At 44.0% G+C, this 27,805-nt stretch overlaps 1 protein-coding gene across 9 annotated transcripts in view; it reads left to right on the forward strand.

The window, feature by feature from the left end:
* Positions 1–27,805, forward strand: part of Chi (LIM domain-binding protein 2 Chi) — a 138,151-nt gene that overhangs the window by 60,613 nt on the left and 49,733 nt on the right. For 2 of the 9 annotated variants that reach the window (XM_071771095.1, XM_071771097.1), the window contains exon 1: positions 1,747–5,148. The exons of 3 other annotated variants lie outside the window; for them this stretch is intronic. In XM_071771095.1, the coding sequence (XP_071627196.1) occupies positions 4,268–5,148 (881 nt within the window). In that variant the 5' untranslated portion in view covers positions 1,747–4,267. Of the gene's footprint in view, positions 1–1,744; positions 5,149–27,805 lie in introns of those variants that run through there. 4 more of the 9 variants (XM_071771094.1, XM_071771096.1, XM_071771099.1 and 1 more) reach the window with 4 other exon arrangements.

Here is a 27,805-nt window from a genome sequence, read left to right on the forward strand (position 1 = left end):
CGTCCGCTGCACAATGATTCGCAGACTATTCTCTTACCCGCAACTGCGAGAACGGCGACGCGGCGGATCGATTACTTTTTAATCCGAAATTACTTTATCGGTGATCCAATTAGTAAGCTTCTTTTGGCACGGCTTTTTTGGCATGGCGTTCAGAAAAAAAAAACGGCGTACATAACGATTGTCGCGGATGAGGCTTTCGTTAGTCGTTGGACTTCAAATCCGCGGATATTTCTTGCGATTATTAATTCATTTGTATTAATTTCAAATCTGTCTGCCGCAAAGTAAACTTTGAATAACTTTGTATAAGAATATTGTACAATAATCAAGTTATACACATTTTTCATTAATTGTAGAATTTTGTTACGATTTTATATCGCATTTGACGTATCTGGTAATGTGTGCTGTAAATATCGAATTTGTTTATTTTATATTGTCGCTGTGCGCACATTGCATGAACTGACATCCCGCGCGAGTTCGATATTCGTGATTCGCGAGATTTTCCTCATGGCAACCGCGAGAAAGAAATCGAAATTGCACACGGCTACGAAAATTGACCCGTGTTTTCGAGAGAACAACCTTCCGGTTTCATTGTATCGGGAAAATATCCGATGCTTAATGCCTCAAAATGCGATTTTCCTACCGCAAATCAGCGGATTTCTGTATTTAATCTCCATCTCGCGCATCGAATGCGTTGCCGCACGTTGCTATCACGGTAAGATTAACTTTGTGTTTCAAACCGTACAGTTTCTAAAAATTATTTAAAAAATGTATTTCCGAGATTTCTCACTTCAAATTGAAGGAACATGACTAGACTAGGCAGTTATAAACAATATTAAATTCAATTATATGAATAAATTATTAAAAAGTCCGTGTGACAAGAGTCACACTTCCAGATGTAGATCTATTTGGAAGAGTCGCTTACGATTAGGACTTTCTTCTTCATTATTTTCCGCTTTATTATTCTAATATCATCCGAAAGATGTATGAACGAAATAATGTTAGAACTGTGACGAATTTTCGGGCGAGCGCAGTTGCGCGAGGTGTTTACGCTCGTGGATCGATTGGTCAATTCGGCACGTCGGTGCACGTCAAGACGGGCGAAGGGTGATTCTTCTTCCTCGCGCGTCGTACAAATACGTTCAACTTGACCCCGATTACGATGAATCGGATTTCCGGACTACGGTGATCCTAGCGGACACCCTCGAATCAATCCTTACGAGAAGGTAGAAAACGGAGAAGGTGGAAAGGGGGAGGGGGGAGAAGTGCGGGGAAAGCCCGAGCGATTCGAATCGCACGGAAAGTGAAACTTCTCGTATCCACCCGCCGACTTTGACCGTAGATACCGACTTCCTCCTTCACGAGCAACAATTTACCAAACGGAATCGGACACTGGCGTTTCCGGATCTCGTTACGCGGCCACATCCCGTACGTACATACGTTCGAATTTCCTAAACACGGCCGCCGTTAAATGCAACTCGCGACGTTGCTAGAGAAGCGCTTTATTATACCTCGCGAGTTCTATTTACAGATTGGAAGAAAAAAAGATATATATCTGTGTAATCTCTTTATAGGCATCACACGATTCACACGTGACGAAGAAATCGGAACACACGAATATGACAGGATCGATCAGGCTATGCTAACCCACGACACCACGGACTAAACAGCAATTTAGCTTTAAAAAAAAAAAGAAAGAAAGAAAGAAACAAAAGGGAAAGAAAAATTACGCCACTCCACGCAATTTCAACCGAATTCATCAACCGCCTGTAAATTAATTCCGAACACGAACTCGCACGAGCAGCACGATATTTCCTAGATATTTCCTACTCCGAAATTTCATATCAGCCTTATCAAACTCCGCTCCGCCAAGTGGACGAAGCAGCTTGCGCCGGTCGCTCTCGAGTTTCCGAAATCCTCTCGGAGAAAGGGGTTTCTCTCGCCGGGCACACGACACACGTGAGGTTGGGACCGTGTCCGCCGTTTTGCCGTGGACGCCGGGCGTCGGGCGCTCACGTGGCACCCCTCTCCACACCACCTTCTTCATTCTCGCGGGCAACATCGTGTGCATGAGGTTCCCTCGCCGCCCGGCATCTCTCTCTCTGCGTCCCCCTCCCCTCCCCTCTACCTTCGTGTTCCGATCTACCACCCGAACGACGGCGGTCCCACGATCTTCCACCCTTCTCTCTCCCCACTCGCTCTCGTCGCTCTACCGCGCGCGTCGCTCGCTCCCCCTCCCTTCTGGCGTCGCTCCCCGCCACGCCGCTCGGCGCGCAGCGTCCTCGGCACTCGGCAGCAGCCGAAGAGAGCCGACCGCTGCGCCGTCGCGCGTCGCGCCCGCCGCTCCTCAGTAACGCGAGCGCCTTCGTGGAGTTTGGTATCCTACGTTCTCTGCCGCTCGCGCGCCGTACGTCGTCGTGGTAACGCGCAACGCGCGGCGGCAACGCGCTCTCGTCGTTCTATCCTCCTTTGTCCCCGTCGTATCGCGTTGGAATACGTTTGCAAGTGTTTACGCCGGGAGTGTACGCCGAGCGCGTTCCCCGTGAATGAAATCGTCGCGACATTAGACGAGTGGTTTTGGTGAATCGAGAGAGAGTCTCGCGCGCGCGCGCGACAATTCGGAGCCGTGTGTATACGTCGAGGTAAACAAAAGAGTAAAGAGAGTCGGCCTGAATCCGAGCGAGTCAACGAGTTGGAAAACCGGCGCGTACGACTTGAAGGTAAATCACGAAAGTGTGTGACCGTCGTTAGCCGGTGTGTCCGCCCGGAGAGAAAGAGAGAGAGAAAGAGAGAGTTTTTCGTGTCGCCGAGGCGCGAACGCGAAGAGAATGCCGGGACGCGTGACGCGGTCGGTCGGGGAGCAGCGGCGTGCTCGCGCCGGTTTGGTTTTCGGGTCGCCGAGTGGCGACTGAGGGGGGCCGGGGTAGGAAGGGAGAAGGGATGCGAGGGATCATCCCGCGGGAGCAGCAGCCGGCGCGGTGTGTTGGGTAGCGGCGTGCCGCGTGTAGGTGCCGGGGGGGAGGTGGAGGAGGAGGAGGCGGTGGTAGTAAGCGGTTAGGAGGGAGGAGGGTGATCTCTCTCTCGGGCGCGCGAGGATGGCCGGCTGGCGGCGAGCGGCGCTGATCCGCAACGTAGGTGCTGCTGCTGATGCTGCTGTTGCTGCTGTTGTTGCTGCCGCTGCTGCGCGTCGCGACACCGACCGACACGACGACGTGACGGCCACGTGCCGCAGCGGACGCGTCGTCGTTGGCCAGTGGCATTAACTCTCTCCCCCTCTTATCGTGACCGGGTGATTGCGTGCCGAGCATGTCGTAACCGCGCGTTTCGGAACACGCGATCGGAGTGTACTCTCTCGCCCGCTATATATTCAGGCGCCCCCGACGTATAAACAGAACGGAGGTGTACTCTCGCGAGCGAGCGCGCGCACGCACGCACGCATGCCCGCGCGTATGTATTCGTCGAGTAAAAGCGGGCCCGGGAGGATCCGCGAAGAGTGAGTACTCGCGTCGAAGTGACCGGGAAACACGAGGGGCGCGCGATAAGAGGAAAGGGAGATTCGCTGCTCCTTTTTGAGACGAGAACAGAGGTGGGCCGTTTCTTCACACGTGGGATAATATGTGAAAGATTTTTGTTCGCGTAACTGTGTGGGGGAAGTTCTCCGGGATCATCCACGAGTTCAGCGATATAGTGAGGGTGATTGCGTTAACGTGTAAACATAAGTCCGCCACGATACCTTCCGTCCGATGTGCACCTCGGGGTAACGCGTGACTCTCCCCCTCGTTTACGCCGGGGAAGGATACTCCTACGATGTGCAGTGATACGTAACGTCCCTTCGCAGTGATCGTGACAGAGGAATCAAGCAACGTCGTGTCGGCATTTCGAGGAACGGGAGTTTCGAAGATGTAATCGATTTCAAGGCGATCTCAAGACTGAAAAAAATTCGTAGTGCGTATATTTGGAGGATACAAAACACTCGAGGTGGTGGTGGTTGCTGCACATGTTTGAGGAAAGTTGTGCTTTAAACTTGTCATCCAAACTCGGGCAAGACCGGAAAATTTGGAAGGAAAAAGAGCGGGAAAAACAGTGACGGAGAAAGAAGAGTGAGATATCGTACGAAAGCGGGAAAAAGGAACGTGGTAGGAAAGGAGAAAGTGAAGAGGCGAAAGGAGAAAGAGAGAGAGAGAGAGAAGAAGGAACACGCTTCGTTCTCTAGTCCAAATCCCAGCGGGAGTTCGAGGAGAGGGTGAAGAGCGCCGTGGAGGGGGGAGTGATGCCGGCGGTGAGCGTGGCACAGCGCCCTCCAGGTGGAATCCCACTCCACGCCGGCGTGCCGGTAGCTCCCAGCAGCGTAACCGCCCCCGGTCCGTCGGGCCGGTGCCTCGGGGGCCCGGCAGCGCCCCCCGCCGGCTCGCCACCGCTGCCGCCGTCCTTGCAATCCCTTGGCGGCGGCGTCGCCACTAACAGCAACAGCAACGTCAACCCCAACAGCATTAACCACAGCGGCAGCAATAGCCACAACTCGCTCGGCGGCGGCAACCCCATCAACAACATCGCCAACAGCAATCACCACCTAGGCATCAACACGGCGAGCGGCGCCACGAATCCTCTGCAGGCGATGGCGTCGGCGGCGGCATCGCTCACGCAGCTCAACAACATGGCGAACGGCCCACTGCCGCCACTCGCGGGCACGGGCCCGGGCGGACCGCCGAGTCTGCCGCCGCCGCAGCCGGCGACGACGCCGACGCACGGCGGGCCGCCGACCCCGCACGGCGGGGTTAGCGCGGCGCCCCATCTCAACGGCGCATCGCCGAGTCCCCATCCGATGCCGCCCCACGGTATGATGAGCGGTTCGCCCCACACGCCTCACCCGCACATGGGGGGCGGCGGACCCTCGCCCCATCCCCATCACCCGGGGCCCCACATGGTCGGCTCGCCGCATCATCCAGCGGCGCCCCATCCGATGGGCCCGGCCGGCATGATGGGGCCGGCCGGTATGCAGCCCCAAGGCGCGCCCGGTATGTGCGGCCCCGGACCCAGCGGCCCGATGGGCCCGCACGCGCATCCGCAGGGACCGGGGGTACCTGGACAACCGCATTTGCACAACGACCCGTTCTTCAACTGCCAGCCTTTTCCGTCGCACTACTACAACAGGTAAATTCGCGAGAGGGCCAATGCGATATGTTCGATACATTTGACATCTTACGGAAGCGGAGGTGGTAATAGGGCGGGAAGGGAAAAAAGAATTGCAACCAACGACTCTGTCGATTGCTGCCCCAAAGTTTCGAGAGGCGATAGAAGCTGTTGTAAATCTCAATTTTTCGATCATAATTAAACATTTTTTAATTAGATATTTATACTCTTAAATTTGAAATTAATATTACTACAAAAAAGCTGTTTAATAATGTCTATATATTTATATATGTAAACTGATGTTTTAAACATCTTTTTTGAACTATGTTATTTTTATTTTATTATACTTGTGCTTTTCAATATTGCATTAATTTATGTACTTGACGATCTAAAAAGACATATTAAAACGTATTAACACTTTGATTGTCTGTATAAAATTAAACGAAAATTGATGATAATAGGCACATAATCTATAAAACATAACGATAATCCATAAGATGTACATAATTGATTTCAAGATTTATTCTATCACATACAAATGTGACATTTCGCATTATAAAAGCAAAGTTCGAATTAAATTAAATTTTAATATTTTATCATTTAATTCTTTTTCGAAAATCGCGATTTTCTTCATGACTCACATTACTAGGAACAAACAAGATTTTATGACTGTTTGACTTGGCAAGATGATTCTAAAAATAGTTTTATGGGATCTGCATCGCGATTTTCTCGGAGTAGTGGTTTACCGACAGACTGATATGATCATATGATCGATAACGGTTCTTCGTTTTTCTAAATGTTTATTTTTTTATTTCAATTGTCGCATATTACAAATTGCAAAGATGATTACGGGATTATGCTGGAAAGAGCGTGGTTCCAAGACTTTAGCGTATAAAATCGATATTACGTTCTAGTCGCGAACAAATTTTTCGTCGCGTTTGGCAGGCGTGATTTTCATAAGATCGATATGGTTAATAGTGCTTCCCTGCCATAGCAACTGTAATGAATGTGCCATAAACGTCAAAATTACGACAGAAGGAATAATTTGCATACTCGATCATACGTGAAAATAAATACATACGTCGCCGATATCTCGCTCGACATCGAAAAACCGCTGCGTGTTTCCGTTTATTTTTCTCCGAAGAAAAGATCTTCGATATTTCAAAGGCAATTTCGCGGATTGCTGTGGGGAGGGAGAAATCGAATTATACAGGATTTATCAGAAATTTTCTTTCAATTGCTAACTTTTTAATAAATTTGAAATTGATTGCTACTCAACGAGAGTAGCACTGATCGTCGATACTTTTATCTAAATTTTTAAATCAAAATGTTATTGAAGTAAACCAGATTTAAGATAAATTGAAGTTTTTCGTTATTTATTTGTGTTTCGAAATTGGAATTAATTAATTCAGTCGTTTTAACATTCAATTCCTTTAAGTCATTTAAAATCTTGTTACACCTCGATATATATATTTTTTTAATTTTGTTTCCATGCTTTATAGAAAACGCGAAGTTTCTGAGACGCCCTGTACAGTGATATAAATAGGTAATCTGTCGTCATACCGGCCATAACAGTTCGCCGTCACGCGAAAGAACACTCGCACGTGCGTCTCGCCGCCGCGCCAGTCGGGGTGGAACTTTGCGTGAAGGCGTATGTAAACTTTTTCTCGGGCCCGCGCGAGGAAGGGTAGATGGAGGAGGGAAAGGGGGAGGGTTGGAAAGTAGTCACGCGAGGTTTTACGAAAAACTGTATCGCGTGGCCGAAGGAATCTCCCGCGAAGCTCAGCACTTGCCGCCGCTTGTGCGCTATCTTAGTTTCTGCCCCGCGGATAATCGCGACACGCTCCAATATTCATATGAAATTATTTTCTAATCAACGATAAATTCTCCACGTGTCGAGTTTTTTCTACTAGATCGCTCCGAGCAATCGCTTTGCTTCGGGCTGGAGAATAAATAAGTATCGATAAAGTAATTTTTCAGCGTGTAATCGATACCACCGGTCAAGAACGGTGACAAAAAGTTCACACATTTATTGACCATGCGTTCTTTTTCTATCTCTTTTTCTGAATCAGATCATAATCTATAATTTTTTTTGCAAGAACACAATAGCGTTACATTGTATAAATTATTGGATAAAAAGTGGGAAGATGCACGGTCACTTGCGATTAATGTGCGGTAATATTTCTTAACGGTAAAAATACGTTGTTTGATGTTTCTATAACGATTTCTAAGTGAGTATATTCATATATGTATATATAATTATTTTAATGCCTATTAAATTTATCGTCGAAAAGCCATTCCAGCGCATCGTATAATCCGAACGGAGAAGGATAAATTGAAAGGGGTAGCGGATAGGAAACATCCGGACAATATTAAGTTAAGATTATTCACGGCTTGTCTTCGATTGGTTCAAGATTATCCCGTGACTCGATCACGGGCCGGCGAGTTTTTTCCACCGCGGGTATTTTTAGACAATTGTTTTACGGCTCGATACTTCGTTCCGTGCCAATCGTCCGGTAGTCGCTCACTAGTACGTTCTCTCAGGCGTAGTAACAGTATACCCCGAGAATCCGTTACCTCGGCTAGGATCTTCCTGGTCACCGTTGCACAGTTGGCTCCGCGCAACACGGTTGAGAATAATACAATGTAGATATCCGCAAAAGTCTGCGAAGATTTTCTGAATAATATGATCGCTAAATCGTCGATCTCAACGCAGGTTCGTCCACAACCACGTTTCCAATAGCCATTAAAATCGGCCGATTGGCCCGCCAAAAATTCGCTCGTTTACACGAGTTTATAATAAGACACGTAATAAAAAGCAGACTCCGTCTGCTTCTCCGCGAAAATAGAACTTGCTCCCGAGCAGTAGCCGTTTTCTTATTATAGATGAAATTCGGATGTAAAAATCATGCGCGAGATTGGAGAAAAACGACTATCGGTTTCACCAGATATATACGCGAGTGGCTCGCTGTCGGTCAGGTGCGACGAAAAAGAAGTCGTCTTCGTCTCGCGGTATCTCTCGGTGTGTCTCAGGTGCCCCGCAGGTGGGAGGTGCCCCTGGCGCAGGTGTGCATGCACGTCCGTCCGCGACTTCCTCCTTCGCCGGGGCTCGCCTTGCGGAGGAAAAAGTAGTCGGGGGTTAAGAACGTCGATACCTCGGTATGTGCATGACGACGATTATCCGGTACTTCTCCTCCTCGGCCTTCTTCGTATCCGGTCTGGACGTCTCTATCACCTCGGCATCATCTCTACGCTCACCGTCCCCGTCTGGTAATCGCACGGGCTCATTAACATAAGCGTTCCACCCTGGTACATTCGTACGAATGACGATGCTACTTTGCTCACAGAGTTGTGGCCAAAGCTTTCTTTTTAAGTAGGTATGTTCGTACTCGACAATTCCACTTAACATACGCGAAACGTTCAAGCCCCGCCATCGCTGGTAATTTCTGATTGACCGTCACGCCGAGTGTTTTGTCAGGAGTTAATGCTTCATCATGAAGCTTCTTTATCATGAAATTTCATGTAGAATATTTGAAAAGTTTTAAAGCGTGATTATTAAAGTATTTTTCGATCGACTCTAAGATATCTCACGCAAACGTATCTTACTGAGAGAATTTGCTTTTAATCGAGCTAAACTCAGGTAGTATCGTCTCGCAAGATTAATCGCGATATGTAATGCAGATAAGAAGACCCGCATTTATGTATACTGTCGCTGAATTGCTACTAGCTTGCAACACTTGACTGAGCTTCTTAGCATATGTGCAACTTCGTAACTTGGGAAAACCCAGACCATTGTCTCACCTAGGAGATGTTGCTTTAATGTCGCAGCATTCTTATGTCTCTAATTATTTTTCTGAATCAACTTTGGATCGTTAATTTTCCTGCTAGAGCAGAGTGTGCAGTTTTTTTGAAAATTATTTTGTGATCGGAATTATCATAGACGATACGATTACTGTTGAAGTGCGATAATTTATATAAGAAAATATAATGATAAATTTTTGTATTATTATTTAAATTTTATAGCTTTTGAACAACTTTTTATTTCAGAGTGAGACGTTACACGAAGATTTAGTTCTGGTTTGTCGTCCTCGAGAGCAAAAAGAACGCCAAAAAGAATTTGGTTAATCTGCGCAAAGCGCAACCTTTGACGTTCTTGTTCTAAAATTCCCCAGGTATAACGTACATTACATCATTCAAATATTTGCACCGGCTGCATACTGAGATTACGCGTGCATGCGCGCGAAGGTGTTGTTTCAAATTTGCTTGGGAGAAAAATACACGAAGCGTTATCGCGAAATGAGCGATGACGTATCGGGTAGTCTAACCGGGTTCTCGAAATTTTGTAACCATTGTAAAAAACGTCTGGAGCACGTGTTCAAGTGTTTCTAAGACAGTTACGAAGGTGACAGAGTCGACACGAGTTGTCGTGATAGCTTCACGCGTTGGTAGGCATTATCGCACGTCAATGTCATCGTAAAAGAAATATTTATTGTGTTAGATTCGCGATGTGAGGTAAGTAAAATAAAATTAATCGCGAATAGCTCGACGAAGAATATCGAGCGCGGGCGTAGCGTTCAAAGCATGATCGGAAGTACGAGCGCCGCCGTCGGCGGCCTTATCTTATCGCGGGCCTTCTCGGTAGGATAAGAAGAACCTTGATCGCCTCACGACAAAAGCGAATCGGCACCTTGCCTCTCTTTCAAGGTCTCGCAACGTTGATTTTCTTCACACGCGGCGAGATTTTTCGAAATTTACAAAATGCTTCGTGAGACTTGTCAAAATTATAAATCTTTCGCAAACGTTTAAGTTAAATTTTAAATGCTGTGACTTAATATCGCGTATTAAAGTATACAGATTTTATTTCATACTTCTTTAAGTGCGCTTTTAAAATTATAATTTGTTAATTTTTATGCTTTTGAAAATATTTAATTTTTAGATTTATAAATTAGAAAAAATGACGCTTAGCCTACATTTTTGCGGAGAAATTCCGAGTTATTTCCAAGTATATTAATTGAAGCATATGCTCAATTCTGAGATACAAATTTTATAATGTAATTTATACAGGGAAAGGAGTACAGGGAGTAGGGGGATTGCAAGGATAGATTATTATTGGCTACAGACCCATTATAGATATGTACGAGATTATGTTATTTGGTATCAACGGCGATGCAGCTATCTCCGGTTACCAGAACACTCCTTACAATTAAGCGCGTACAATAATAACAGCCGTGCTCTTCGATGCAAGACGATTCTCCTCTTGTTTTTGCAACATAGTCGTTTCTCGTTTCAAGCGGGAGACAGCCGCGGGCTGTCTTTCTAGCGGCTTTCCGCTAGCGCGGGACTAGAGCGGGATTAGCGTGCGGCACGTACGTCTCGCACGGTGTTTCTCTAGTTATGTTACAGGGGTATATAAAGTAAGCGCCGCGCCGGTGCGATATAACCGGCGCACGTGCGAATCATTTAGAGTATCAGCAAGATACTCTGTACGGATCGCGATCTACTTTTACACCGGCAAGAAGCTACCACTGAGTGGAATTGTAGATTCATTGCGGTCTGCCCGATTAATTCGTCATTCAGTCATTCGAGAAATTTTTTTTCCGTTGCCGAAGCATCGTTTGCGTATAGTAACTTTCTACATTACGTAATATCTTTACATTACATATTTGATACATGAAAGTATTTTAAGTAAAAATGCTCTTCTGCCGAGAAATAATTAACTCAACATATTTTACTGTACTTTTTGAATTCTGTATTTTACACCATATCCTGTCGAACTAAACCAATGAATCTTCAATCGCTGTCTGTCTAGACATATCGGATATTTTTGTCAAACCTCCTATATCCATAATATAGTTGATTTAGCAAGTGTCGTCTTTCGGAATATTAAAACACAGAAAAAGTGTCGGTACACATCTTTACATTTATTGCATTTTAAGAAATAAAAAGCATTTCTTATTCTAACCCTTTTGAATGATACGCGAGAATTTCTGCAACTGTGTTCATTACATACAATCAGGCATACAGCAAAATTTTAGAAATATTCGTCAGTTTTACACGGTAAACATCGAATCCGCGCTTGAGAGGAAAAGTTTAAGTTAGCTTTTTCCTTCGATGGAGCAAGTCCAGGGCATGAGGGGAAGGGAGAGCTTATTCTGTCGGAGAGAGGTACGCGAGGAAGAGATGCACCGGTCGCCGTTGTTGTGCATAAAGCCGTGCGCAGAGAGCGTATCAGGCCGTATCGCGTCGGTCGGTTCCAGTTTCTCGTGAAACTTCTCCGCGCGGCCCGGCAGGTTCAAGGCGAGCATACGCGAAGGCGCGCACCCCGCCGCTTGGTAAGGGGGAGCGTACATGTACACGTACGCGCATACGCACACGTATGCGCATGATGCATATGGATCGCGCGCGCCGGAAGTCGCCGAGGCGGCGAAAGAATTATCGAGCCGGCGAAATGATTTTGTTGCTGTATTACAAGGTTTTCTCCACTCCCCTCTATTCTTCCCTGAAATTAACTTCCGTGCAATCAGCAACTCATATTGCTCTTACGTGGATGTTAATCTTTTTAATAAATAGTCAGTCCGCGCCCGTCCGTCAGGAGAGTGACGTTCAATCTGTGTAATTGGGTGACCAATTACGGATGAGGAACATGTACGAACTTTGTGCGGCACGTAAACTATTGGGATCCCGTGTGTTACACGTTGCATGGCGATGGAAGAAGATATCGGTGTTGCAATTACAGACTAAATTCCAGTTTAGGAGTTACCATGAAAAGTTACATTTTGCATGTTTCATTCACTTATCAACAAATAATTCGGTCTTTAGTTTCTTCCTGATGCAGAGCCCATAGATGAAATTTCTTTTTATTCGCATTCAATTGCATCAATACACTAATTGTTGCGAAAAGAGGTTCTCGAGAGTTGGAAAGATCATGTTTATCTTTTTCTTGGAGAAACAAACATCTACACATTGATACAAGAGTTGAGTGTCTTCCTTCTTCTTTGAATGTCGAGTGTCGGACAGTATTGTTAGCACACCGAGAATTATTGAAAGAGAAAAAGATAGGCGAAGTACAGACAAAGAGGAGAAAGGTTTCCCTGAGTCACGGTTTACCTAGAAACATCGATGCAGGTGTCTCTTGGGACAGGTGTAATTTGGCAAACGTCTCCCCGGATTGTCAAGCTTTCCTTCGCGCAGGCAGGGCCGCATCCGTCCCGGCACCACGCGCTGAACTTAGCAAACGAAGCTATGTTTATTTTAATTAGAAACCTCAGTGTAATAGCACACCAAATGTAAATTACTAGGGTTTGCTGGGTAATTAGTTTTAATTTAATTAACACGGCCATGGCCAAAATTTCTGTCGGCGTCATGAATTTCTTACAACACGTACAACGTGCCGCGATTTAAAAATTCTCGTTAATAAAATGACGAAATATTTTAGCGGGCTATAAAATATTTCCGCGTGAGAATGAGAGAAATGGCATTCGTATAATCAATTTTGTAGCCACACGCGCATTTCTTTCACGATTTTCCAAACCTAATGAAACATAATTATCCGGCACCATAGCACAGATACCGACCGGCGGAATTAATATAGATGAATTAATCTCGAGGTTGATAAAACTCGTGATCAATGCTCAGCCCCTCAGCGAACCGATTGGGCTTTACAAATCGATATTCGGCCGACGATTATGATTTCAACGTGCATAATCGCCTCGCGTGTGCAGATTCGCCCGTGAAACAACGTGAAAGCCACCCGCTCTCGCGCTCGCGCCGAGATCAATGGCGCCACGAGATTCCCTTGATTTACCCGACCCGCTCATTTACTCCCTTATCTGGCCCGATACCCGATAGTCGATCTATACACACGTACGTACCCGTTAAGTTTTATGGGTCAGGTTGCCTCGAAAGGTTCCTCGATTACACCCACTTAAAGAAGATCTCTCACGAATCACTGCAACGGCGGCGCGTGTTTACACGTAGGCTGCATTTCTCGAACGTCAGTGTAAACATCTCTTATCTTCGAGCGCTCACGAATCCGCTATCGGATGTCACCGACGCGCGAAGGGACTCCCCCCCCCCCTCGAGCCGATGCACGATCGGCTGAGCTGACTGCAGGTTTGTTAGGCTCTCGTGAACGTGCCCGATGATGCGTAACGATACGCTCGATATTGTTCGCTTGATTATTTTTCGATGTCAGTGATAGTTTCTTCACGGTATCTCGTCCGCTATTTCAATTTGGATTGCTTATATGAGGATAAATAAAAAAGTAAGGGCGATTTTTTTATTTAAAATGTTTGGTTAAAAGTTATAATGTCAATTGCAACTCTAAGACCTGTAGTATTTAGCTTTGTAACCAATGATAAGTATTGGGAGCACCATTCGCTGTGCGCACCAGTATCGAGCAGCGCGTTATAATAAGATAAGATCATTTCTACGAACAAAAGGCGTAAAACTGATTGAAATTTACGGAGGAGTGGTAATATAGTACGGAGATAACTGTGTATAATACAGAGGAAAGTATGAATGGATAGAAAGGTTTGATAAAGTAACCGGTACATTCCTGGCTACACAATTAACCAAAAACATTTTATTCTAAGAGTATGAAGTATGAGGGAGCTGATAGAATGCTGCAAAAAGTATGTTGACAAGCGAAGAATTTATATTGAAAAATAATGTAATAATTTTGTCGCCAGCACTTGTACTTTTCGAATAGAAAAATAATTGGCCTTTAATTTTGTATTCGAAGCAATACGAAACATTTGTTTATTCAGAATTATTTCAGAATTAAGAACCAAAAACATTTTATTCTAAGAATATGAAGTATGAGGGAGCTGATAGAATGCTGCAAAAAGTGTGTTGACAAGCAAATAATGTATATTGAAAAATAATGTAATAATTTTGTCGCCAGCACTTGTACTTTTCGAATAGAAATATAATTGGCCTTTAATTTCGTATTCGAAGCAATACGAAACATTTGTTTATTCAGAATTATTTCAGAATTAAATACGACGCTACGTTGAGGTGAAAATATCGATCGTTCGTCTTCATTTGTTATAATTTGCCGTGTAACTTTGCGCATGAATAAGCCAAGGAATTTATCCTCGAAATCTTTTGGACGCAAATTCGAAACAGTGTTTACAGCCGGTGTGTTTCGCTAATGTTGCGAAAGCATTGGCGTCTCTCTTTCGAGACACTCGCGTGGATTTGATAATATCGGGCCAGAGAGGCTAAACTAAACATTGATTAACTCATCGTGACAGTTTCTCTTTTGTCTCGCTCTTAACGGCGACAGCGCGACGCGTATACGTGTTGCCGCGCTTTATTTATAAAATGTCGCGCGCGGCGTTACGGGCGCGGAAGCGCGTGTATACGCTCGCGCGTCACAAACTTCGTTAGCACACTCGAGGTGTTGCGACAAAGCGCCCGTTTAATTCATTCGCTCGTTCATTCACAGTTTCGACAGCGAACGTTTATCCAGATCCCGGCCACGCGAATGCGCCTAACGACCTGTCTCCGGCTCGCGCGATTAACATCGTCACCTCGCATCGGAAACGCGGCGGAAAGAAACGCGGCAAATGAGCTCTCGCTCTCTCTCTCTCTGTGGCCGGTTCAACAACGGACACTGTCACGACAATTCGGATGGTTTATTTTTACACGCGCCGCTATTTCAACTTGATGGTCTCCCGTAAATAAAGAAGCACTTATATGCCTGCTCTTTCATCTCCAACGAATAATTCATTCGTGAATAAGCCCGTAGTACGTCCGCTATTCTCGTATTACGCGTACTTACTAGTAGACTAGTAATACTAGTTAATTTAGTGGGTAGAGAAAAAATTCTTTAGCAAAGAAGAAATGATCTATATCGTCAACTATTACAGTCCGTACTATAAAAGTATTTCCTCGCAAATTCGACACTTGACAGTCAAAATTTGTATCGGTCCTCATCATGCATAACAAAAGGCTAATAATATATATTTTCTTTTTTAGCTTAGTATTCGAAATAATTGTCAAAACTCTCAGAAAATATATCGTTAGTTTCTTTTTTTTATGCATGAAGACGACACAAATTTGGACTATCAAGTGTCGAGACCGGTTGACACTTTCGGCGTCAAGCTATGCGGGTGTAGCCGGTGTCGGCGCGCGGAAATAACGACCGATAGACTGAAATCAAACATTGAGCTATAAATAATGGGATTATCGTTGCCTGTCCAAATGCAGCGCACGCGACCTCGCGAACCTCGCCAAGTGTCCGTATATTCCGTAGAGAGCCGTGGGTTCAAGCGACCTACCTGCGCCGAGAGCGCGCGCTCTGCTTCGTTTCAGCGGTTCTCATCACGAGGATGACGTGTGAAGCACGAAGTCGAACGAGAGTGTCTTTTGACATAAAAGGACTGGGATTTTGCTAATATCGTCGAACTTCGTAAACGTAATTTTACGTATTCCTTCGCTTTCCATATTTCTGCACTTCTGATTACATAAAAAGGCAGAAGAGAGATAAATTTAACCGACGTTGGCAAATCCGTCGCAAAATCTATCTGATATTTATATAATTTATAATCTCGCGAGTTACATCCAGCTTGTTGGCTGTCCGACAAATTTGTTGTATAACGCGAGAGATATCAGCCTAAATCGTCGGGTTCTCGCGTCATGCGGCGTACAAGACGTAAAGTCGGCTCGCATTGATGCGCGTTCGCCGTATCGCCATTCTTGCATCATTTCGATTGCGTAACCGCGTGTCCGGCGCGTCGCGTCGGTGCGTGAGATTTTAAAATGTTATAAGGAATTCGCTGGCACGTCCAGATCGAGGAAGTGTTTCGCGCGAGTGTCGTTCGTCTCGCGAATCTCCGATTCGATCCCACCCTTTCGTGATACTCGGAGGAGAGTGATCCGCGGAGTATCGAGACGCCCCGTAGATTTCGAAGCTTGGACCCCCGATGACTCGGGGAAACTTGGACGATGACGCGAGGATTTCTCCGCCTCGTTCCCTCCTCGCTGCTACGATTTCGAAAAAGAATCGCAACGACGCGAGATGAGAACCGCGAATGATTTGCCAGTGAAGCAGTTCGTTCGCGTTGAAGTTGGCTCGGCTGGTCTCTCCCGTCTCTGACTCTCTCGTCCCGCGCTCCCCTCCCTCTTCTCTCGCTCCACTCCGTTTCTTTCTCCGTCTTCCCTTCTGTGTGTGTGCGTTTCCCTTCTTCTCCCTCTCGCGCTTTACCTCAGCGCTGGTCTCTCCGTGGTCCGTGTTCTCAAGGCCGCCTCCTCGAATCCTCCTTCCTCGCCTCTCGCCTTCTCTCCACGTCTTCTCCTGCTCCTCCTCCACACCTCCAACTCAGCCTCTTCCTCTTCGTCGCTCTCTCTCTTTTTCTCTCTTCCTTCTCGTCTCCTTCCATCTCATCTCAACCTATCTCTATCTTTCGATGCGGTTGCCTCCTCTCTCGCTCTCTGTCCCCCTTTCCCCTCTCTCTCTCTCTCTCTCTCTTTCTTTCTCTCACGTCTCTCGGCTTCTGTGAGAGAACTTAGCTACACGCGCTACGGCGCATCGAAGTTTTGAGTGAGCTCAAAGTCGATCGTAGTTTGAGTTTGCCGCCGAGGCACCGAGGCATCGGCGGGATGCATCTCTCCGGTAGAAATTGCAGGCACCTTGCAACGTGGAAAATGTCGTTTGACCAGTTCGCGCTCTACGACCGGGTTGCTCGCGTCGGATCTGGTAGTAGGTCCGGTTGCGAATCTTCCGAATGGATTCGAAAGTCGCTTCACCTCGTTTTTCTTCTTTTTGTTTCTTTTCTCTCTCTTCATTTTTTTTTAGACGTATGACGCTGGAGATAATCGTTTTTAGTATTTACGATCCTTTCGCGTCTTTTCGCAGACTTTATAATTGATTTCAAGTTGATCGGTTTTTTTATAATAATTGTGGAAACTGTGATTTCTTTTTAGCAATTTATGAAACATTTTAAGGTTTTTTAAAGGATATTGTAGCAAAATTTTACTATTTTGTAATTTATGGGTAAAAGAACAGAAGCTAATAAATATTTAAGTAGAAATTAAATTATTTAAGAATTTTACGTGAGATATTTAGGATAAGTTGCGAGGAAGTAAGTTAAAATAATTGTTTCTATTTCGTAACGAGACGCGCGTATATATATTTACGTCCGTTTTCTGACAATTCCTCGCTTTTACATATAACAACGAAACGAAGGCAGGTATATCTCCCCTTCTTCCTGTTCAGCACATATCATTTTACATATCGCGATTCACAATTCCTATACCGTGAAAGACGTTCGTAGGTAGGCTCTCTCGCAGAACTTTTTCTTTTTACCGGACGAGCGATCTCGACCGTCGAGATAAGAGCTGTCGCATTAACAATGCAATCAGAACGTTGAATCACGTTGCATTTCAGCCAGAATTAAATCGGGAGCTTAGCGTGGAGTTATGAGACACGAGGTTACGAACCATAACCGTTCAAATTAAAATTTTTATACTTTGTATCGTCGCGTGAGATACACTTTTCTGTTCGCAGCTTATCGAAGGGGAGAGTTATTTATAACTCAACGCGAAAGTCTTACGTTTTGCTGGACAAAAATTTCGTATGCGTCGATGTCTGAAGCTACTTGAAGCACGCGGGAGAGAGTGAGAGAGAGAGAGAGAGAGACCTCCGCCGGTCCATTCGTCGATGTTTTTTTTTCAAGCGGGAAGACGAATCCCGCTCACCTTGAAAGGTACGTCGCGTGGCTCGTCGTTCGGGCCGTTCGTCGGATAAAGCCCTTCGAGCGACGCGCGCAGGAAACTTCGAAAAGTCAAGTCCCGGGGTTTCGTGTCTCGATGCACTTTTCCTCCGGCGTGGCGAGGACGCGGGCATGCATTTTCAAGGCGATCGCGAACCGCCGCCGTCGCCGCCGCGCTGTATGCACCTTCGCGCATAAATTTTAGAGACACTGACTCCCCGGTATAAATTATAGCGCGTAATTATTCTTGCAAAAAGGGCATCGGGGCGCACACGCGCGGGGGTAGAAGTGACTTTCGGCGCATTGTCGCTTCGTATAGCTCTCAGGCTGAATGTTGTTTTCAAGCAACTATAACTGCAATTGCAACCGGCGCGTTTTGTTCGCTCGTAATTTTCTTCGAGTCCCGCGCTTTTTCCCGTTCCGAACTAATAACTGCGATACGCCGTTATTCGACGCGCAAGCATATTTGATCTAAAACTTCACATTGTGCTTATTAATCGATATTTTTTTTTCATGTATCGCCGACTTATATATCACGACTCCGTTAGAAAAAAAGTTGCAATCGCGAAACTGAATTAGAAATGTTACGAGTTGCTGTAGAGTGAGCAGTTTTTAGAAAAATGATCGTAGTGTCAGCTGCAGGAAACGCAGCGGGGTAACACTACGATCATTCTTCCAACATTCTTCACTCAGCTTTTAATTGTGATTTAAAGTAAACTAATTGCTAGTCAATACGATATTTTGTCCATGCGATGTACCGTTCAAAAGTATGGAAGCACTAGCTTCTTAAGAAAAACAACAGTCGTGCCAATACTTCTAAAGAAAAACATATATGAGAAACTTTACTGTATGTTTTAACTATTGAACACAGTATTATTTGTTTCTAATCATTTTCCAAGGAAATATTTCATTTGAAGAATTTTATCAGCACCGCTGTTGTTTTTCTTAAGAAGGTAGTGCTTCCAAACTTTTAAACGGTAATGTATATCGCTGTCACCGCGACTTGTGGAAGACCGTGAAAAGGTCAGGATGTGTTCCGTTGCAATGTGATCCGGTAGATCATCCGGGGAGAGGAGGTCAATTCTGACGTTACGTTTCTATTCTGAGCCAGATCTATTTGACGCCTTTTATTCGTGAAATTATGGCGATGGACTCGAGTCTCGCGTATCTGATTCCGCCGGGACTGGAGCGACGGGAAGACCTCTTTCTCCGCGCGGAGATGAGGCGTTCGCGCTCGCGTCATCGCGAGCGCGCGCGGCAGGAATGGTCTCGCCGTTGTCTTGCGTTGTGTGGGTCGGAGTCGGGTGGATCATTTCGGAAACCAGTTCCGAGCGGTCCACAGGTCGAAGCGCCTCGTTGTTAGGTCCCCGCCGTGTGTGTGTGTGTGATATCATCCAGCGAGGATTAATCCTTCCAGCGTGCTCGGGGTCACGGCGGAGCGATTCACGAGGATCTACATCTTCATTCTGTTTTTCGCGTTTGATCCCGCGAATAAAGAAGCAAAGCTCTCCACTTTTGTGTCGCGCTCCTTGGGAAATTATAAATAATCGGCTCCCGGGACTTCGTATCGCATTGAACACATTTGCGCGAAACGAAACGATCGATCGATTTTCCGAAGGATAAATGTAATATACATTCGGAGTAGATAATTGCACCGGCAAATGACGTTGAATTAGTTAACATGACGGCAGTAAAGTATCTTAATCAGTGATACGTATGTTATTAGGAAACGTTATTTTATATTGACAAGTAAAGAAGTAAAAAAACTAAAGTAAAGAAAAGTAACATAATAAATAAAATTTATCTGTAAAAATATTCTGTATTATTTACATTACAAAAAATACTACGTGCTTGTGATTGACGATTGTATGTCGTATCACAATATCATAATGTTCGAATTTTCTTTATTATAAGAAATCGTATTTACATTTTGTAGTATTCTTCTTGATCGAATAATTACGAATAAATTTGAGCGGACGGCATAATTGAAAATATACTCCGTCGAAATTAATACACGCGACGCGGACGCGGAAAGTTTATAAACTTCATGACAGCCGAGTCCATCCTATTGTACCAATTAGAACGTATTTCCATTGGAAGCGTGTACCGTGATTGGCCCACCGATGGAATGAATCTATCGAGAGATGGAACGACCCGATTCTAGTCATGCAAATTTATTCCAATAATTACGTTTGTAGCTAACTCGCGGAATACCGCGGTACACAATTTTGATATTATTGACAGGTCGATGGGCATCAGCCGTTTCTATTAAATGCGGGCGAGTCGGCGATACGTCTACGCGAAAATGCGACGCGATGCGAACGGACGGACGCGAGTGTTAAACGACGTCCGATAAAATGCCAGGATGGATTCTCTCTCCTCATTACGAAGTAATCGGGAATCTCGAGTCAATTGCGTTTAATACCACTTACGTACTTGACAAACGGCGAGACTTTACGCGATTATTTGCTTTCGTCCGATCAACTTTGTTGATCGCTCGCGCCAACAACTTCAGAAATCGTATCTAACTCCAGTCATTAGCAAGTGTCTTGTTCCTGGAATCATATGGACACGGTGAGGTATAATGACATAATGTATCGATTTGTCGATGGGACTTGTTTGAATCGGATTTAACGTCGATGCTGAAATAAGAGGTCATACACACACTCGCATGCGAGAATGCATACATAACTATAGGTACGATTTTATAATTATATAGCAAAAGTTCATGCAGAATTCTATAGCAAATGTAGACATATTTCCAGGAATGTAGTACCTATATAGAGGATAGCGAAAAGGATTCACGTAATCATTTATTTTACTTAAGTTTGAATTTTTTAGGAGTTAATGATAATTCTTGTTATAAAATTAGCTAAAACGTAGTCGAGAGCTAGCGCACATCTCGAGCGATAAAGCTGCTCCCGTGCACTACACTACACCACCGTCATACGTATAACAATAAGATTTTAACCAGGCGGTTGTGCCTGCCGCATTTTTCCCAACGCGCAACATCTCGGTGTAGTACACGCTAAAAGCACAAGATCGTTTCAAGTGCTCCATGAGTTCCGCACGTGTACTAAAGTCTACTCTTTCACTTCCTACGTTATAGGGATTAAAGCTTCTAGCGGAGAGGAGGTGGAGGCCACGTGGAACTAGCGCGCGCGGAATAGTTCTCTAAGTGCGGCCAGCTTTTCAAACTTTCATACCCCTCGAAGCCCCAGTCATATTTTGTTCCCCGGCCATTTTCCGCGAGAGACGAATCGTCGTAGATTATGCGTGTGGTCGTTCCTGTCACATTAGCCTTCATTAATCGTTCTCGTTACCGCAAAGAAACGTGGTTTGCATTCGATGCGTTAGATTGCTCACTAATTTACTTGTTATGAATACATGAATTGTAATTTCATTTCTCAATGACAGTGCAGACGATGTACATTGGCAAATCCAGAAACACAGCTCGAGAAAACAATTGTATAAACACAATGTAACATATAAAAATAGAAGTTTAATAATTTCTCATACTTGGAATTGAATACAATGTTAATTTTTTGCTCATTTGTAATGCAATCGACTTGCCGAGCTTTTATAATTATGTCAAACATTTTCCAAGTCAACTTTTTGTTAATTTTAAAACTGAAATTTATTATTCGTTAATATTAGATCTCAAATTAAATATCTTTCGTTAATATTTAATCTCAAATTTATTATGCTTTTTCCAACTAATATTTTTATTTGCTATCTGTCAAAACGGAGTGGTTAAGGGAGGTAGGTTGTTATTCTTTTTACTCTCGGTTGGATATACATACTGTCGAATATGTTTCTCAACGATGTAAAAGTCCAAACTGCCTTTCTAGCGCAGGCTAGTTTTCCAACTTAACTTCGGAGCTATCACGAACGATCAATGTTGGCAGAGGTACAACAATTTTTCGCACGAAAGCGATCTTCACGTCAACGGATTAAGATAAACGCGGAAAGGATTTATCGGCGCGCCAGAATGCATGACTTTGCACCTTGTGTCTCTGCCAGAATTGTTTCGCTGATTGTACATGCGAAACGAGTCTGATAATAGCTCTTATACGAAATGATGTAGAAACCGAAGAGTGCTCCGAGGAAAAAATTCGTTAATTGTAAATTCCGCGAACCTCGTCAAAGCAGCGGATGACCGATCAAAGAAATCCCCGTGGGGACGACGATATTTTTCGCGTTGGCTCGTAAAACGAGCATCCCCGGCGGCGCGGCGGGAAAAAAAACGGCGGGATTTTATCGAACCCTTCACGCGAACGTGTCTATCGTCTTGCCGCGCGCTACCTGCGGAGTCGCTTACCACGCGAGATTACGCCCGTGCGAGTGCAAAGCTATTTTTTTATGCAGCAGCAAGCAGCCGCGCGAGCTTTATTCTAGATTTTAGGAGCTTTGCGCTCGCTCGGAATCGATTACCCGTGTCCTCGACATATTGAGTTCGATGTAATTTTCGCGGATCTGTTTATGCATTATTCCCCTTACGGCTGAATTGAATAGAAACACAGCAAACAAGAAAAAAAATTCTCTTTCTAAGATTAGGATTTTTCTAGGATCTAGAACGGATCTTTTAAAATAGAAATTTTTTTTACTATTTCACAAGCGAGTTAAAGTAAAGTGTAGAATCGATTCGCATTCAATCCTTTCGGAATGATAAAAGAAAAACTTATTTCTCTTATAAGAGTCTTGTATACACATGTTACTTTTCAGTAAAAGACTTAGGACCGGTTGTTCCTCGGGTTGTTTCAACCTATTGGTAAACTAATAGTTAAATTGAAGGAAAATAATCCTTATTTAATTTGAAGGAAAAACAAAGACACATATATGATTTAACTATTAGTTAGTTTACCAACAGGTTGAAACAACCGGCCTTTAGGTTGTTAATTAACCAATATGTTCTCTCTATAAATGTGAATTTTAGAGCACAGACTTCAAAGTAAATGTCATTTAGTTGTTATGTGCAAAAATAATCATGCGGTATATTAAAAAGAACTTGCAAAATCAAAAAACGTATAAATTTAAATACTTGAATAAAAATACTTAAATAATCTACACAAGAAATAATATGATAATGTATAAAGCCGCATATCTTTATTTTTCACAATACATTAATAATATGTAAAAACAATATATGTTATCATTATTGGAAGATATATTATTGTCTCTAATATATTAACATGAAACATGTACGTGACATAAACGACATTATGTAACTTTAAAACTTTCCGACGAATTCTGCTACAGCTACACAATTAAAATCCCTCGAAGAAGTTTAATCCTGGCAGCTTTGGGGCGGTTGTGGAGGCGACCGATCGACGGGATTCACGATCGAAGGACAGCGATTTCCACGTAGCGTCGTAAAACGGCGGGGCCACACGTAGGAGGAAAAACACGGAAGAAGAAGGGATTTATCGGGGGGAGGCTGTGCGCTCCGCGTTTGGGATGGATCGCTTTTGTGTCGCTTTTCGTCCTTCTGTCCCTCTTTCTCTTTCCCTTTGCGCGGAGGTATGGATTCCCACGGGACGTTGCGCACACACGATGCAACGTCGACACACGTATGCACGCGCGCACCCGCCGATACGCACAAAGGCGGAGGAACCTCCTCTCCCTCGGGTTCCCACGTGTTTCCGACCGCAAGCCGCAGTTATAACGGCGCAGTCGCGAGTCGTCGACCAGGAGGACGATGCGAGGCGAGCGAGCGAGCGAGCGGAGCGACGCGCGACGGCAGCGATGCAGCGAACGGCCGCTCCTGCCGCTCCCGAGTTCGTCGTCCTGTACCAAGCGGGACGATCTCCTCCTGCAATGTGCCTTCTAACGTGCGTTGTTCTCCCGGAAGCGACGGGGAACGTCTCTGCCACGACCTCGAGGTCGATAGTCAGCGATTCTCTTCTCTTCGTGTTTCGTGTATAAATTCCTTCCTCTCTTTCGACTCGCTCTCGTTTGCTTCGTGATCATAATCCTTTTTCTTCGTGTCAAAAATACGATTTATGCTAGGAGAAAATGTACGTTTTGTCGCGTATATATTTATTTGATAAATTTGAGAATGTGTGTTCTTTGATTCGATAGCACGTGAGGAAAATGTTCAAGAATACGAAATTTCCATTTCCATTTGTTTCACTGTCATTTATTAAGAATCTTTTAACAGAATTAATCTTGAGATCAGTTAGCTCGTGAGACTATCAGAGTCCGAATTTTAAAAGATTCTTCATAAAGAGTCCAACATTTTATCTGTTAAATATGTCGTGCATGAAAAGAACTAAAAATACACTTTTCTGAAGTTTACATACCCTATTTAATATGATTAATCGATGTTTAATTTGATCTTGGTGTATTCTCGCGATATACCTGGCATGTTTGATAAATGGTTTCTCAACTCATTAATTAAGTATTAAAACTATCTTATGTTTCGCCGTGTCACTTTCGAATCCATGCACAAATGCCTTTGCTCTTTGGGAAATATTCCCAGAACAAATTAAACCTACCCTCTTTCTCTCTCCTGCATTCTCACGCACACGCGCAGGCACGTATCCACTCTCTTATTCTCCACGAGGTGACTTGAAATGACTCACTCTTGCCTCACATGGGTGAGTTCGCATGTACCGCGTTCCGGGCAAGGCCGTGTTTTTACGCCGACACTCCTTTGCGAGACAGAGCGAGAGAAAGGGGCGGGAGGGAGGGGAAAGAGAGAGAAAGAGAGAAAGAGAGAGAGGATTGGTAAACGTTTGCACTTAGGACGCTTTTATACGGATATTCTATTTTTATTATCGCGTCCGCCGTACGCGAAACATGTCGATTTTCGCGTTGGCCACGCGACGAGGTACGAGGGATGCGCGTTCGCGTAAAATAAACGTCGCGACGCTGCATCGGACGTTCACCCGTGTCGAATTTATGACGATCGAGCGATCCTCGTCGGCGGTCCCCGTTCAATCGTGTTCGAAACATTCTCTTGCAAGCTAAATTAATTCTAAAAACAGTTAACCGTCGAAAAAAATTACTCGTAACTGCTTCTACCTTGGGAACAGATGATAATTTCAAAAATATACACTAGAATACATTTAGATGCAATTGGTAATATATTGTTGCATCGCTAGGTCTTTTTTACGTGGCGATAGTAATCAGACATATGTAAATAATTCTAGTATTTCTTGATACTTAGACAAGTAATAGCTTGATGTTAGAATTCGTGTTTGTTGCAATCAGATATGCACTGGATATACACAGGATATGTAAAAGCAGAGTTTCTAATTTTCTACAATAGATTCGCTTATTTTCATTTTATTACTCGGTAGTATCAAAGATCTGTTTTTTTCTATATATATATATATGTGTGTGTGAGATATTGAGCTTTCATTAAAGTAGTGATTTTTCCTTAACGATGTTTGATATAACGTGTTTTTGAAGTTGAAGAAATTGAAATAGAGCGGATCGCGCGTCTCGTCCGGGCATCCGTTACGTTCGTTTGGCCGACAGGCAAACGAGCCGAGTTGCATTCCGTTGCGTTACATTGCGTCACGTGGTATTAGAAGAGAATCGACGAAAACTATGTTTAATACCACTGCCACGATAGATCTCGTCTATCCGAGCCGAGTAGGTAAGAGCAGCTATAAACATTCACCTAACCCAATTCCGTATCTGGCGCATCTCACACGCGTCGTGCGTGCGCACTTTCCAGCCGCGCGTTCGATTCGCGATCTGTGTCGCGGCGGTGCTGGTGGTCGGACGAAAGTCTCTCTCGCGATCTTATCGGCGCGTTACGCCGCCATATCGCGTGGTAATATCGCGACGAAGGAAATGCCACGGGACACTTGGACTCGCGCAGAGTAACGGAACATCCGGCCCGATCCGGCCGCCAGATTAAAAGCAAACCCGTCCCTCTGATCTTGACATTACGGTCGCTTGTCTGGGGGAATCTAGCACGTCGGAGATAAAGGAGTTTGGCCGGAGTGACGGCAAGCCGATCAGTCCCCAACACCGATTACGACAGAATTATTGCGCAGCAATTTTAACGACGCGTGGCATACATACACCCTTTCTTTTGTCCCTCCGATTTTATCCTGCCCTCTATTCTTGCCTTTTTTCTTTTAGAAGCTATTCGTTATCTCTCGCCGGAAACGTCGTGGATGGGTCACTCTGAAATCACGCAGAGACCGCGATAGCGAAGCCTTGATTACAGCTGGGTGACATACTTTAGCATCTTGCGTCTACGTGTATATCGATAACCACGTTAAAAACGTGAAATACTGCGTTTATCTGAAATACCTCCTTTATCCGAATCGTCGTTGAACCGCTTTCTGCTAGTCCCCGCGATAACAATTAGATAGCGATTGTTCTCGTTAAATGAAGCGAAAAATATCGACGCGAAATATCGATATTTCGCATTACGGCACATTGACCACTCGTGTTTTGTGTACTTGTATAGAGAAAATTGCAATATAATGTGAAATTTGTAGTCGCTCAACGATGGAAATAATTGTAAAACGCACTCGCTGTCTTTACTATCTTCAATTTAGCACATTGATTAATCATTTTTGTAAATTATGTGAAAACTTAAATTACGAACCGTCATATTTTATTTCACCGTATTATTTTTCAGTAATTATTTTGCAATTGGGAAAATTTTCATATATTTCAAAATATTATATATACGGCAATATATATGCAACTACAGTCGCGTTCTTCTCCCATTTATTTCGTGAATATAAAATACAGTCAATCAGAGAATTTATATACTTTTATAATTCTTTTTTCCCATGCTTCAACCGCTTACTTCAAACTTAAAGTTTTACGACGGCCGGCATGCAGACGAAGTCAAGACGAAAGAAACATTGCCAGCAATTTGAGGAATGTGGCTGTCTTGGTTGCAGCGATGATTTGTTTGTAATTTAACGTCGTACGACGAGAGACACTGACGTTATATTCAATATCATACTTCTGATTTTTATATAATATTCATTTATAAATAAAAGAGAAGAAAGTGAAAAGAAAAGAAAGAGTTTAAAGATTTAAGAATTGATTAAAGTTTTCTCTCACATAAATATAGAAAAGTATAATTCGACGTGATATGTCTGGTCTTTTACAATTGAAAACTGTTAGATTACTGTAAAGTCGAATCGCCATTCTTTATTCGACGACTTTATTGCTGCGGAATGCGATATCGCTCGTGATAGAGTAAATGCATAATTAGCATGTTTGTTTAGACGCGAGGGGCAAAGGTGAAACAACGCGTATATATTATGCTATAAATACGTAGGAGCGGCATAATAATCCGGAATAAATGAATGGCTATATCTATATATATATCTCGGCGTGAAATACTACGATCTTTCGTTGTACCGAATGGTATGACACTGTGCGTCGTTGCTATTCGGAAAACACCTGACCACCCACCAGATTTGCTGGACGTTTCCTATATAGAAGGTCATATTCTCGGTTTTCTCGAGGCTGTTGGGCCATAGATTCTGCTTCAACGTAAGCCTCGAATATCTCGGTTACTTAAAAGGTTCGTTCCACCAAGAACTAAAAATATTTTTAGTAATAAACTTTTCAACTATTACAGCTAACAAATGTTAACGAATCACTAAGTGGGAAGTAGTCTCGGATAATTAATATAAAATGTAAAATTATCATTATATAAAATTATAATTATATATTAATAATTATTAATATTAAATATAAAATTAATATAAAATTACTTAATATAGTAATATGTATTTAAAAATCGTTTAGCGTGAACATGTGAATCGAGCAACGTAGCGTTTTATAATACTACACGCGTAGCGATATATATAGCGAATATAGGAGGCAGTATTTAGAGCCGAAGCGACTACAAATGTTCGCAGTTGTAGAGAAAGAGGGAACACGTTGGCAGAACACAGGAGTTTTTACGCGAATCTGTGTCGAGCGGCAGCGACAGCGGTGGAGCTTTACTCCACTGTGCGCCTGCC

Source organism: Temnothorax longispinosus, chromosome 2 (assembly GCF_030848805.1).
Source record: "Temnothorax longispinosus isolate EJ_2023e chromosome 2, Tlon_JGU_v1, whole genome shotgun sequence".
Taxonomy (NCBI): domain Eukaryota; kingdom Metazoa; phylum Arthropoda; class Insecta; order Hymenoptera; family Formicidae; genus Temnothorax; species Temnothorax longispinosus.